We start from the raw sequence: 12,661 nt of genomic DNA on the forward strand, positions 1-12,661 counted from the left end.
GTCTGTGGTTGCCTGGGTAGAGACCTCTTACTTGGGGTGGTTCAAGCAAGAGAGTCAATGGGAGGCAGTCAGGGGTGTCTCCTGAGGTCCAGGGGCTCCCGGGGAACTAGAAGGTCTGCTTCTCCCTGTGCGTGTTTGCAGAACAGCCGCCCTGCTTACTGTCAGCAGTCCCACTCTGCCAACATCCCCAAGCTGACACCACCTTACAACTATAGCAACTGAAGCTGATTGATCAGCATTGCTGAAGAAGAATCTAGGTCCAGGCTGGGGCAGGTGTATATCCCGTCCATCGGCTGGGACCTGAGAGGATGGCATGGCCCTAGTATTATTTGGAGGAGACGGAGATGCCACCAGCTAACCTCTGAGAGGGGACTTGGGAGGAGAAAAGAAACCCGAGGCGTCTGTCTTAGGCAGGCTCCTGAGCCCAGTGTGCCTGGGCAGGCGACGGATGAGGAAGTGCTCCCGGGAGAAACAGGTAAGGAAGGGGTGCAGCTGGTCAGGAGGCCAGGAAGCCAAGCACCCCAGATCCTGGATCTGGTGGGGAGCTCTGGAGCTTAATTACACCTCAGGGTTAGCCCGGCCTTGAGACGAAGGAGCCGGACATTCAGATCTCCTCTCCAGGCTGCTCCCAGGGGGAGATGGAAACTCGCCGTTCTCTGGCCTTCCGCACAGGCCTCCTGCAGAAGGCTGCACTGTCTGCAGCTGGAGGCAGAGCAGTGCCCAGAGCAGGTAGGTGAGGCGGTGTTGCAGGGCACCCAGGGGACCCAGCATAGTCAGCCCTGCCTCTCCTCCAAGTGGCTTCACGACATGCATAGGAACAGCAGCCCTGGGCCTGTGGCCTGCCTCCGCAGAGATCAAGTGAGGTGAGGGTGGTCCTTAGCACACACGAGGCCTGTTCCCATAGGGACCGTCCCGCGCCCAAACCATCCAACCACTGGGTGCTGGGGCATCTCAAACTGATCTGCAAACGTAGCGCCTCGTTGGCCACATCTAATCCTTTTCGGAACATTACAGGATATAAATTAATAACAACATGAGTAAAAACACTGGGGCTTGATAAGGCTCAATAGTAGAGTCCTCATTTTTCCTCCTCCTCGATCTTTTCTCATTCCCTGCTCCCTTTCCATTTCCTGCTGGAGTGTCTTATAAGCGTTCTGTCTTATTCTTTCTGACGCTTGCGGCATCTGGGAGAGCGGAGTCTCCAGGCCTTCATTTCTGGTTTATGAGGACTGAGGGGGGTGGGAGCGGGGGGAGGGCAGGCTGGGAGGACCACCTCTGTGTCCAGCCATGCAGGGGCTCTGTGCTTGTGCCAGGCTGGACGCCACCCAGCGGTGGTGACTTCGGAGTGGGTTGGAAGGATCTGGTGTCATCTGTGGCAGCTCACGTTTATAAAGCACCATGACATTTAGATACGGCATCTTGTTTAGCCTCGCAGCAGACTTACAACTTGATTACCCAGTTGGTGCCACAGAAAAGCAGACTCAGGATGGGGTAATAATATGCCCCTCAATGTCTTACCAAGACCACAGGCCATGTCAGCTTTGACACTCATGACGCCCAATTCAAGGCCTCTGTGGCTGGTGCTGATCCCCAGCTTCCGGGACAGTGACCCCCACTAAAAGCCACATAGGGTTTTCCCAATGGCACCGAGTGACCTTAGAGTAAAATGAGGCATCGAACGAAATGTATGAATGAAACCACTTTTTTTTTCCTCTCAAAAGCCAAATATCAACATCACACTGTCACAAAAGCACGAGGCTCCAGCACCCAGCCTAGATGTGGTCACCCACACCTGAGCTCCCCCGACCGCGTCTGTAGCAGCTTGGAGGGGGCTGCAGGTGGCCCGCGGAGCTCTATTACTGAATGTTATCACCCTCTGAAAGGGGAGGGCCTCACAGATTGATTCGTGTGACAAATACAGACAGTAAAACAGAGCTGGAGACTTTAAGGTGGGGGGAGGAGGAACTTTTGATGTTATCTTTTTTTGTTTCACTAACAAGTGGGGAAACTGAGTCCAGGTGCTAACAAGGGTCTTGCCTGAAGCCTTCCAATAGGTGCCTCTGTATGTCTAAGTCACTCATAAAATGCCATGCAGCTGTAACCTACAAGTGCGCCTTCTGTGGGCAGGATGGATGCAGGGCGGTGCTGAGGGGGAGAGGGGCGGGCAGGAGGCAGGGGGAGAGGTAGATGGGGGAAGGAGGGGGCTCCAGGGGGAAAGGAATGCAGTTGGCTCTGCCTGGATGGAAGAGCTAGATTGGAGGGCGTCTGGGTGGCTCAGTCGGTTGGGCTCGGGTCATGATCTCACGGCTCGTGGGATGGAGCCCCACATGGGGCTCTGTGCTGATAGCTCAGAGCCTGGAGCCTGCTTCAGATCCTGTGTCTCCCTCTCTCTCTGCCCCTCCCCCACTCACACTCTGTCTCTTTTAAAAATAAAATTAAAAAATTCACAAAATAAATTTTTAAAAATTTTTAAAAATCACCATAGCATAGTAATGCTATGGGCATCAAGTCCAGACAGGGGGACAAGGCTGGGTCAGCAGCCACCATGGCAGAGCCAGCCTGACCAACACACTGGCTGGAGGACCCTGGGATGTTCACGGACATGTGCAGAATGAGCATAGAGGCCTGGGCGGGGAGGGCCTCAGATCCACTACAAACTCAGGGCCAGCTCTCTGAGCACGTCGCATTGCAGGAAGGATGTGTCAGCCGAAGCCAACAGCAGACAGAGGTCCTCGGGCACTTCATAGTGGGACAAATCCAGATGTCTGAATGGTGTCACTCAGGACCCAGAGGCTGTGTGGGGGAGGGGTCCTGGGCAGGCACTGAAAGGCAGCAGGGACTGGTCCCCGGTGGAGGGCAGTGAGGGAGAGTATGAGGCATTCTGAACCGGAAGCACATCTAAAGCAGAGGCTCTGCAAAAGGCTGGGGCAGAGCTGCTCCAGGGGTAATAGAAGCAGCAATAGAAAGATCAGACCTTGTACAGACAAGAGCAATAATGAGTATTTGTAGAGCACTTGCCATGTTCCTGGCTCTGTGCTAAAGGTGCTCAGTGTTCCTGGGGAGCACGTAGGCATCGGCGCATCCCCCCAGCCCTCTCCCTGGACCCACAAGATGGTACCAAGTAGGATTCCTGAGCATGGCCCCGGACCACGTGTGGGTAAGAGTCAGCTAACCCTATACCTTCCAGAAGGCTAAAGTCCAGACCCTGCCGGGTGGTTCATCAGAACATGGGGAAAATATAATCCAGCTCAGCTGGCAAAGCAAATTAACATTTTTTTTTGTTCATCGAATGACTAGAGATGGTAAGACAGGTACTCTTAGGCTCTGCTAATGCCAGTGAATATTAAAAGAACATTTCTGGAAAGCAACTTGCAATGTTTACCAAGAGCTTTGAAGATATTTGCATACACTTTGATTTAGACATCCGTCCTCTGATGAACCGTTTGAAGAAAATCATGTAAGATATAGACTATAACAATGTGCCTTGCAATGTTATCATTCTAAATAGCCCAGTTGTCCTACAGTTGGAGAATGTTGGATACATTAGGATATATCCATACCATTGAATATTGTTCAGTCATTAAATATGAAGCATATGGGGGTGCCTGGGTGGCTCAGTGAGGTAAGGGTCCGACTGTTGATTTCAGCTCAGGTCATGATTTCATGGTTGGTGGGACTGACAGCGAGGAGTCTACCTGGGATTCTCTCTCTGCCCCTCCCCCACCGCTCAAAATAAATAAATAGACATTTTTAAATAATGAATTCTTGAAAAATGTTCATGGCATGGAAAGATACCTGTGCCATCCTTTAGTAGTGGCTTCTGGTGACCAGATCTAGACCCCTCTGGGGGAATCATCTCAATCTGCTTTTCATTCCTTTCTGCCAGTGGCCTCACCCTCACCTAAGCCAATCAGGGCATCACATTCCCCTGGTTTACAGTGATTGGCTAGGGCATGGGCAGATGACCCAATCAGGACCAAGAAGACACCATGAGACTAACCAGGACTTCCTGAAGAAAAGGCTTTTTCTCCCCTCCCCTCCTTTCTTCCTCCTTCCCAGGATGCAGACCTGCTGCTGTCCTCTTGCCAAAACAGAGAGGCGGAGGGTGATGACTACACAGTGGAAGGCAGCTCTGAGAGTGGAGATAAAAATTATTACAGCTTTGCCTAGACTCTAGACCAGGCTGTGCTAAAGCCAAACCTTCCCTGGACTTTGCAGCTTTCATCAGTTACCCATAATCCATTTGGTTTAAACCTGTTTGGATTTAAACCATGCTCCTTTCTGTGTCTGTATACATTTGGTTATAAGTGCGATCATGCAATATTTGCCTTTTTGTGACTGGCTTTCTTCATTTGGCATGTCTTAAAGTTTCATCCACATTGTGGCATGTGCCAGAATTTCCTTCCTTTTTAAGGCTGAAGAATATCCCATCGTATGCGTGTACCACATTTTGTTGATCCATTCGTCCACCGGTGGACTCTAGGACTGCTTCAACCCTTTTGGCTATTGTGCTGCTATGAATGAACATGGGTGTACAGATATCTCTTCGAGACCTTGCTTTCAATTCTTCTGGGTATACACACAGAAGTGGGATTGCTGGGCCATATGGTACTCTATTTGCAGGAGGGGAGAGCTGGGGGAAGGAGGGTGAATAAGACCTTTTGTGGCTCAGTTAAGACAGCCTGAGGCCTGGCAATGGAGAACTGGTGGTAGGAGAGGGAGAGAGGGGGTCCTTTTGCATGAGGATCCCTGCAACTGTTGGGAAAGACAGAATGAGATCTAAACTTTGTTCCCTAAGACACAGAGATAAGGGGATCGGTCAAGCTGGACCAAAGCTTATTTGTACAAAAAAGTAACAATGTCTCTGGAATCACACCACCTTGAGGAACCTGGGAGTCATAGCTCATGACCCAGGCTCCGTACAAGAACCTTGAGATTTGTGTGACAGCAGAATGGGATCAGAAGGTGGCCATGGTTGGCTTCTTCTCTCGCCCCAGCCACTGCCCTCTGCAGAATGGTAAGCCTGGGAGTGTGCCTGAGAAATCTGTTTTCTTGGTGCCTAAAGGAGAACACCACAGAGATCTGGGAAGAAACTTGAGCCAGTCAGGGCATCCCAGCAGCTGTGCTCAGGCAGCTCTTAGATGCATGTGACCCATCCCCAACTGCAAAACCAGGTGTCGTTGAAAAGCCACAACAGGTGGGACCTGCTAAGACCCCTTTCTCCCTCGTTACTTCTGGCATTAAGAGGCTGGACTGATACCATCCACTTCCATCTCCTTTGAACTAAATAAACCTATAGGTACTTGGACAATGTAGGCAATAGATCAGACTTCCTGATAATATGGATCAGGAGACCTGATAGAATAAGTTAAAAACAACAAAGGGCATGTGGATATATTGATACCCTGAGTCTGTTGGGCAGAGAATTCCAGAAATACACAGCCATGTTGCTTTGCACCGCTCTAGGGGCACCATCCACATTACGGTCTGTGCGACCAGCACCTCTGGGCAGGCCTCATGTGCAGCCTCCATGGACAGGTATGGTGACCCCATGTGTAAACAGGTCCAGAGTCCTTTATTTGAGATCCCAAATCCAAAACTATCAGAAAACCTGCAGTTCCTTTTAACTCCTTTCATGGCAAAACTTGATCTGAATGGATATTTGTGTTTCTATTTGTGTCACTGCAGAAATGTTAAGGTATTTGGTTATAAGGTATTATCCCCAACCGCATCGGGATATTACAGTATGTGTGCTATGCAGAACTTCCAAAATCTGAAAATTTCAGGATCTCAAAACACTCCTGGCCAAAAGGGTTGTAGGTAGAGGATTGTGGAGCTGCATATGCTCTATTGCAAAATAGTAACTGTGGGCATCGCTGGTCGGTGAGACGGTTGGTTATTTTTATTTCCTTCTTCATGTTTTGCATTCCCCCAATTATCTGCATTATGTGCTACTGTGATAATCAGAAAACAAAACCTACCACGCTTTTAAGAAAACATCAGGTAGCAGCCCCTTACGCTCCCCTGACCCATATTCGGGCCATACCCATGTGTCCCTTGCCTCCGCCTCCTGAATGCAACCTGATTCTGGGCTACTTCCAAGAACTGGAGCACCATGGGGGACGCTAGCCTGGCTCCCCAGCTCCTCCCAGGCCCTCTTTGCTGCCTGCTGCTGCTCCATTTCCAGACTCCGCACCCCGTCATCCTTTCCCCGCCCCAGGGAGTTCTTGCTCTGAGCTGGCTCAACGCCCAGCGTGCTTCCTGCCCCCTCTCCAAGCAGCACTTCTGAAGCTGCACCCCTTCCCGTCCACCCTCCCTTGACAGTGTCCCCAGAAGATGGGGACAGCAAGTTCTGTCCAGGCCCAGCAACTCTGAGGCTCCTGGTTTCACCCTGCCCCCACTAGTGGTGGGAAGAACGCTGGGTGAGCACTGGGATCTCTGACCTCCCCCTGTGGGCTGCCTGGGCCCCTCCTACATCTTCCTGAAGCTACTGAGCTCAGTGCTACCTCTCCCCAGGAGTCCTGCCAGCATGGAGAAACTTCATGTTCATTCAAATCCCCCTCAGGATAGATACCCCCAACACAGAGAATGTTTACTATCCCCATCTTTCACCTCGGTCAATCCCACACATAATGGAAATGAAGAGTCTACACGTGGGCTCTTGCATACAGACCCTGGGACCTTGGCCTCCTGGGACCAGGGGGACACCTCGGGGCATGTGCTAGTCTCAAGGCTTCCCTGCCTCCCCTCCCTCCTCAGACTGCACACTTCTCTTGGCTGACGAGTGTGGCCCGGCTGACATGAGCAAGCCCCCCCCCACCCTCCCCCCCCCCACACAAGTCCAGGGACAGAGCTCTTCCAGGGCTTGGGCTGCAGGTCTCAGGGTGGGTGTGGTGTCCCTGGAGAGCAGGCTGGGAATGCGCAGGGAAGTAGCAGCCAGAATGGGGGCCACCCAACTGACAGGGTTTGTGGTGACTGCCATGTCTAGCACATGATCATCTTATATTGCTCACAACTCTTTCCTGAACCCCAGGCTCATAGAGGTGACGTGACTCTAGTGAGGGTATACAAGGGAGCCAGGATTTGAACCTTCCTCTCGGAGGTCCAAAGCCTCCATCACCTCACTAAATCACAGGTGCTGCATTCCTCCCTGATCCCTAATGTTCAGGACTCACTTGATAGATAAGACTGGGGGCACCGGGCTCTCCACACACACACACAGGCACACAGGTGCTTTGTAGGGAGCAGGCCTCCCGCTAACCCTGGGTAACTCTGCATCGCCACCCACCCCACCCACCACTTTGCTTGTGGAAGCCTTCTGAGAGTTTTGTATTGTTTCCATATTTGGAGGGAGGACTTTTTGGTTTGTCTGTTTCCTGGATTCTTTGTTTCTGTGGCCCCTTTGATAGAGCATGGGTCACCCTGTCTTGAGATTCCTCTGCACGGAGCTGAGAGAGGAAATGAGAGAGGATCCTAATTAGGGGGAGATAACCCCACAGAGAAGTTCAGATTCTCTGCAGCAGGCCATGGTCTTCCCATAAGTCTGTGTGTGTTTGGCAGATGTTTACAGAGCCTTCATTAAACGGAGAGCTCCCTTAGATAAGAGGTGGGAGTGCAGAAGCGAGGGCCAGATAAGAGCACGCAGAGGCCACTCCGGGGACTGTGGGTGACAGCCTGTGAACTGGCCCCGGGGTTCCGTGCAGAGCGGTCCGACAGCAGGAAAATGCGGGCCCGCTCCTTCCGGGCTCCTCCCTGCGCCCGCTAACACACCCACGGCCGCCCGCAGTCTCCTGTCCAGGGCGACAGCGCCGTCCCAAGATGTGCTGCGGGGCGCTCTGGGTGGCCCTGCCTGTGCTCTCCCTGCTGGCCTGCCCCGCACAGGGGAAGCCACTGGAGAGCCAGGGGCACACGCCCACGGGGGGAGACGCCCATCGCTGGCTAGGGGGGCAGGGAGGTGAGCCGGAGGGGGGCACCTTCGACCTGAGGATGTTTCTGGAGAACATGAAGGTGGATTTCCTGCGCAGCCTCAACCTGAGCGGGGTCCCTTCCCAGGACAAAACCCGAGCGGAGCCACCACAGTACATGATCGACCTGTACAACAGATACACCACCGACAAGTCGACCACCCCTGCGTCCAACATCGTGCGCAGCTTCAGCGTGGAAGGTAGAGTCGGCTCTGCTAGGGCACCCCGGGGGGACTCAGGGGTCAGGGCTGCACTGCCCCGTACGTGGCCACTGGACATACGAGGCTCTTTACGTTTCTATTTAAAGAAATCAAAATGAAATAAAATTAATAACTTAGTTCACTGGCTTCAATGGTCAACGGTCATGTGTGACTAACGGCTACCTTATAGGACAGTGCAGACTGTAAAACATGTCCTGTCCATCATTGCAGAAAGTCCTACTGGGCAGCTCTGCCGTAGAAAGTTCTCCCTCCCTGGGTGCGATGCCACATTTAACACATTAGGTGCCCCTGAATGCCAGCTCCCTTTCTTCCACCCCTTCCCTTTTTCTCCTTCCATTATGGCCCCCTTCCTACTTTGAAACAGACAATGTATTTAGCTTCCAACCAAGCGGTGTCTTTTTTAACTTGGAAAGAGTGTCTATTTCTCTCCCGCCAAAAAGTATCCACAAGTCTGATCAATTTTTCTGAGAAAGAAACATCAGAGGACAACCTTCTTATTTTCTGAATATAAAATGATTTGCCTGCTTTAATAGGCCTGGAAGATAACAAACATCAACTTAGGGCTTATGTCCACTAATTCACGTGATCTTGTGAGCATGGACGTCAAGGCTTGCAGATGCTGAGGGAGCTTGCCCAGGTCACACAGTGCTTTGGCAGCTGGACTCTGACACGGGCCCCACCCACCTACCAAGCTCAGGCTTTTCCTGCCTCTGCTGTCTCTCTGAACAGCCGGGCACACGGGGCCTCTCTCCTCCAGGACTTGACTCCTGCAGACCCCTAACAGGCCTTGCCCAGTACGATGGCCAGACCCGACCAGCCTGCAGAGCTCATGCCCCATCTAAGGGACATGGTAGTCACGATGCATGCCCAGCAGGGCCGAATTTTCTGATTGCCCAAAAGAAGACAACAAGTGCAGATTTTGTGTGAACTTGTCTGATTTTTAAAATATTGGGTTAATTTTTAAAAAATACGATCTGCAGTTCACCCAGATGTTGCCAGCATCTCCCTGTGCCCCAGGGACATGTCTGTAACCTGTGCTTTAGGAGAAGGCTGAGCTTCTTTGGCTGGAGCTAATCACCAAATCCCATAATCTGGGAGCCCCCAGCCTTTGGAGCCATCTCAATTACCATCCCCTCCTCTGCCCAGCATTGTCCATGTCTCCAAATCAAGTTTTCGGACTGGATCCCAGCTCTGCCTGTGGCCAGAACTCCTGTGGAGGTCAGTTATGCTTCCCTTTAGAGATGGTCCACGTATAGCTCAGGTAGAGAGGGTGTTTGTTTTCTAGATGCGTGATGTGTTCCCACTGCCATTTCCTTTTTTTTCTTAATTTTTTAAAGGTTTTTATTATTAAGAGACAGAGAATGAGCATGGGAGGGGCAGAGATTGGGGGAGACACAGAATCTGAAGGAAGCTCCAGGCTCTGAGCTGTCAGCACAGAGCCCAACATGGGGCTCAAACTCACATACCGTGAGATCATGACCTGAGCCCAAGTTGGACACTTAACTGACTGAGCCCCCCAGGTGCCCCCCACCACAGCCATGTTCAAAGCATGCCATGGTGAGGGCACAGTAGGGCATTGATGCTTATAGACCCCATTCACTATTCACATACGTTCTGCAGGAGCTGGAATGGCACACCCACATTGGGTGCGGAGCCACATGCTTTGAGGGGGGCATGCATGTTGGGGAGGAGGGTCTGGGAAGGACACAGAAAGACTGACTGAGCATCAGCTGTGAGGCGGGGATCATGTTAGTAAGCTCCGTGTCCCATCTTGTGGGAGCCTCGCACCAACCTTGGAAGGAAGGTAGAATGAACCCCATTCTACAGATGAGGAAGCAGAGGCACAAAGAGACGCAGGACTTCTCCAAGGTCACGAGCCTAGGAAAGGGCAGAGTCTGGACTAACACCTCGGTCTGTCAGACACTGCTGGATATCACAGCAGCATACAGACTTCCCTCGTGTTGTGACCTCATGTTTGTGACCGAGCCATGGCATCACAGAGATGTCCTGATGGCTGTGTGTCAGACAAGAGAGGTTGGAAATGGAGACCATTGTGTAGCTGAAAGGCAAGCCCTGTTTTTGCCTAACATGACAATGCAGTCGAGGCTAATATGTTCTATTTTTTCCTCAAACATTAAAAAAAATCCACTTTCACTTTGCTCAGAAATTACAATGCTGAATGATTTCTATATTTTTTAAATGCTGAGATTTTTAACATTGTTTTGATGTTGGAAATTCACCATCCCCTCCCAGAGTGTCTCCTTTAACATCATACACTCGGGGTCTGCAGTCTGAGGCTGACAGTATGCTTTGCTGTGTTGTTTATTTGGTGCTTCTTTTTTTTTTTTTTTTTAAGTGAAGAGCTTGCAGGATGTGTGTGCTTGGCAGTTAAACACTCTAAATACAAGTCTCCACATCTGTAAAACTGGAATAATAATTCTACCCTTGCAGGGTTAGTGTGAAGAGCAAAGTGAAATACAGAATGCAAAGCTCGTAGTGCAAGGCTGGGCACTGAGTAGATGCTCACTAAAGAGCTGGACCCGTGAACTCCAATGCAAGGCTCTCATTCCTCTGTTTTTCTTTGGAAGATCCTAAATGTACCTTTGAAAATTCTTTTCTACATTAAGGGCTTAAGTGAAACCCAATAAAGATTTGATAGAATCAGCCCATGTCATCCTGGGTGCCCTTTGACACAAGCCATGAGTCTGTTTTGGTGTAATGAAAGAGGACCATCACTGACTGCGTACTTGCATTTCAGATGCTGTCTCCATCATGGCCACGGAAGACTTTCCCTTCCAGAAGCACATCTTGCTCTTCAACATCTCCATTCCCAGGCATGAGCAGATCACCAGGGCCGAGCTCCGACTCTATATCTCCTGTCAAAATCACGGAGCCTCTCCTCGTGAGCTGAAAGGCAACATGGCCATATATGACGTTCTGGATGGAGCAGATGCCTGGGATGCTTCTACAGGAACGAAGACATTCCTGGTGTCCCAGGACATTCAAGACGAGGGCTGGGAGACCTTTGAGGTCTCCAGTGCTGTGAAGCGGTGGGTCAGAGCCGACTCCACCAAGAGCAAAAATAAACTGGAAGTGACTGTGGAGAGTCACAGGAAGGGCTGTGACCAGCTGGATATCAGCGTTCCCCCAGGCTCCAAAAACCTGCCCTTCTTAGTCGTCTTCTCCAATGACCGCAGCAATGGGACCAAAGAGACCAGGCTGGAGCTCAGGGAGATGATCGGCCATGAGCAGGAGAGTGTGCTCAAGAAGTTGTCCAAGAATGGTCCAGCAGAAGCAGGTGACAACAAGGATGAGGATGGGGAAGGTCACATGGCCACAGGGTCATCGTTAGCCAGACGGAAGAGGAGTGCCGGGGTCAACAACCACTGTCAGAAGACCTCCATGAGGGTGAACTTCGAGGATATTGGCTGGGACAGCTGGATCATTGCACCCAAGGAATATGATGCGTACGAGTGTAAAGGCGGCTGCTTCTTCCCCCTGGCTGATGACGTAACCCCCACAAAACATGCCATTGTACAGACCCTGGTACATCTCAAGTTCCCCATGAAAGTGGGCAAGGCCTGCTGTGTGCCCACCAAACTGAGCCCCATCTCCATCCTCTACAAAGATGATATGGGGGTCCCCACCCTCAAGTACCACTATGAAGGGATGAGCGTGGCAGAGTGTGGGTGCAGGTAGTGTTGGCCTGCGGGCAGGGGGAGACAGGGTGGAGGGGTCCTGCTGAGCGGTCCTGTGTCCCTCTGGGCATGACAGGGACTAAGTCTGTCTGCATGCCAGCCTGAAGAAGGAAAGGGAACTGCCATGTCCTAGCGATACAAGCCTGCCCATGCATACACCACTGGGTCCAGCTTCAGGGAAGACAAAGGCAAGGGACTGGGGATGAGGGCTTAGGAGAAGAGAAAAGCCTAGAAGGGTTTTTGGGGTGTAAGGGGAGACAATAAAAAGGGGACAAAAGAAAAATAATCCAGAACCGGCAGAAAAGAGCAGAAGGGAGGCAGAGGAGTACAGATAGATGAGGCAGAGATTTATGGAGATGAGAAGGAAAGGGCACATTCCAGTAACTTCAGGGAGTGAAGGGGACAGGGACAGCTGTGTGCTCCACACCTATCATTTCATAGATTCCCATAACCAGTGAGATGGGTGTCATGATTCCCAACTTACACTTGCAGAAACCAAAATGCAGACAGTTCAAGTAACACCGGTCAAAGGCATGATTCCAACCCACAGGTCTCCATGGGTCTGTTGGCCACGAAAGCCCAGGGGCTTCTCAAACACCCCATCAAAGTTTATCAGGTCATCTTGCAGCTGAAGAACAATTAGACGCTGGGAGGCAGGCATTGTGGCGCGAGCTGCGCTCGGCCCCGGCCAGTACCCAATGGAATGACTGGGTGGCTTAGAGTGTCCAGAGCACATTCTGACTGCTTGGTGCCTGTGTTGCGTCAATGGCCCAGTGCT

The 12,661-nt window shown here is 51.4% G+C and overlaps 1 protein-coding gene across 1 annotated transcript; it reads left to right on the forward strand.

The window, feature by feature from the left end:
- The first annotated feature begins 7,818 nt into the window (after window positions 1-7,818).
- Window positions 7,819-11,884, forward strand: GDF2 (growth differentiation factor 2). Its single transcript, XM_039233777.1, has 2 exons — window positions 7,819-8,164; window positions 10,944-11,884. The coding sequence occupies exons 1-2, from the start codon at window positions 7,819-7,821 to the stop codon at window positions 11,882-11,884; spliced, it is 1,287 nt and encodes a 428-aa protein (XP_039089708.1).
- Window positions 11,885-12,661: the final 777 nt, after the last annotated feature.

This window comes from Hyaena hyaena, unplaced genomic scaffold (genome assembly GCF_003009895.1).
Source record: "Hyaena hyaena isolate Hyena2069 unplaced genomic scaffold, ASM300989v1 scaffold_78, whole genome shotgun sequence".
Classification (NCBI taxonomy): domain Eukaryota; kingdom Metazoa; phylum Chordata; class Mammalia; order Carnivora; family Hyaenidae; genus Hyaena; species Hyaena hyaena.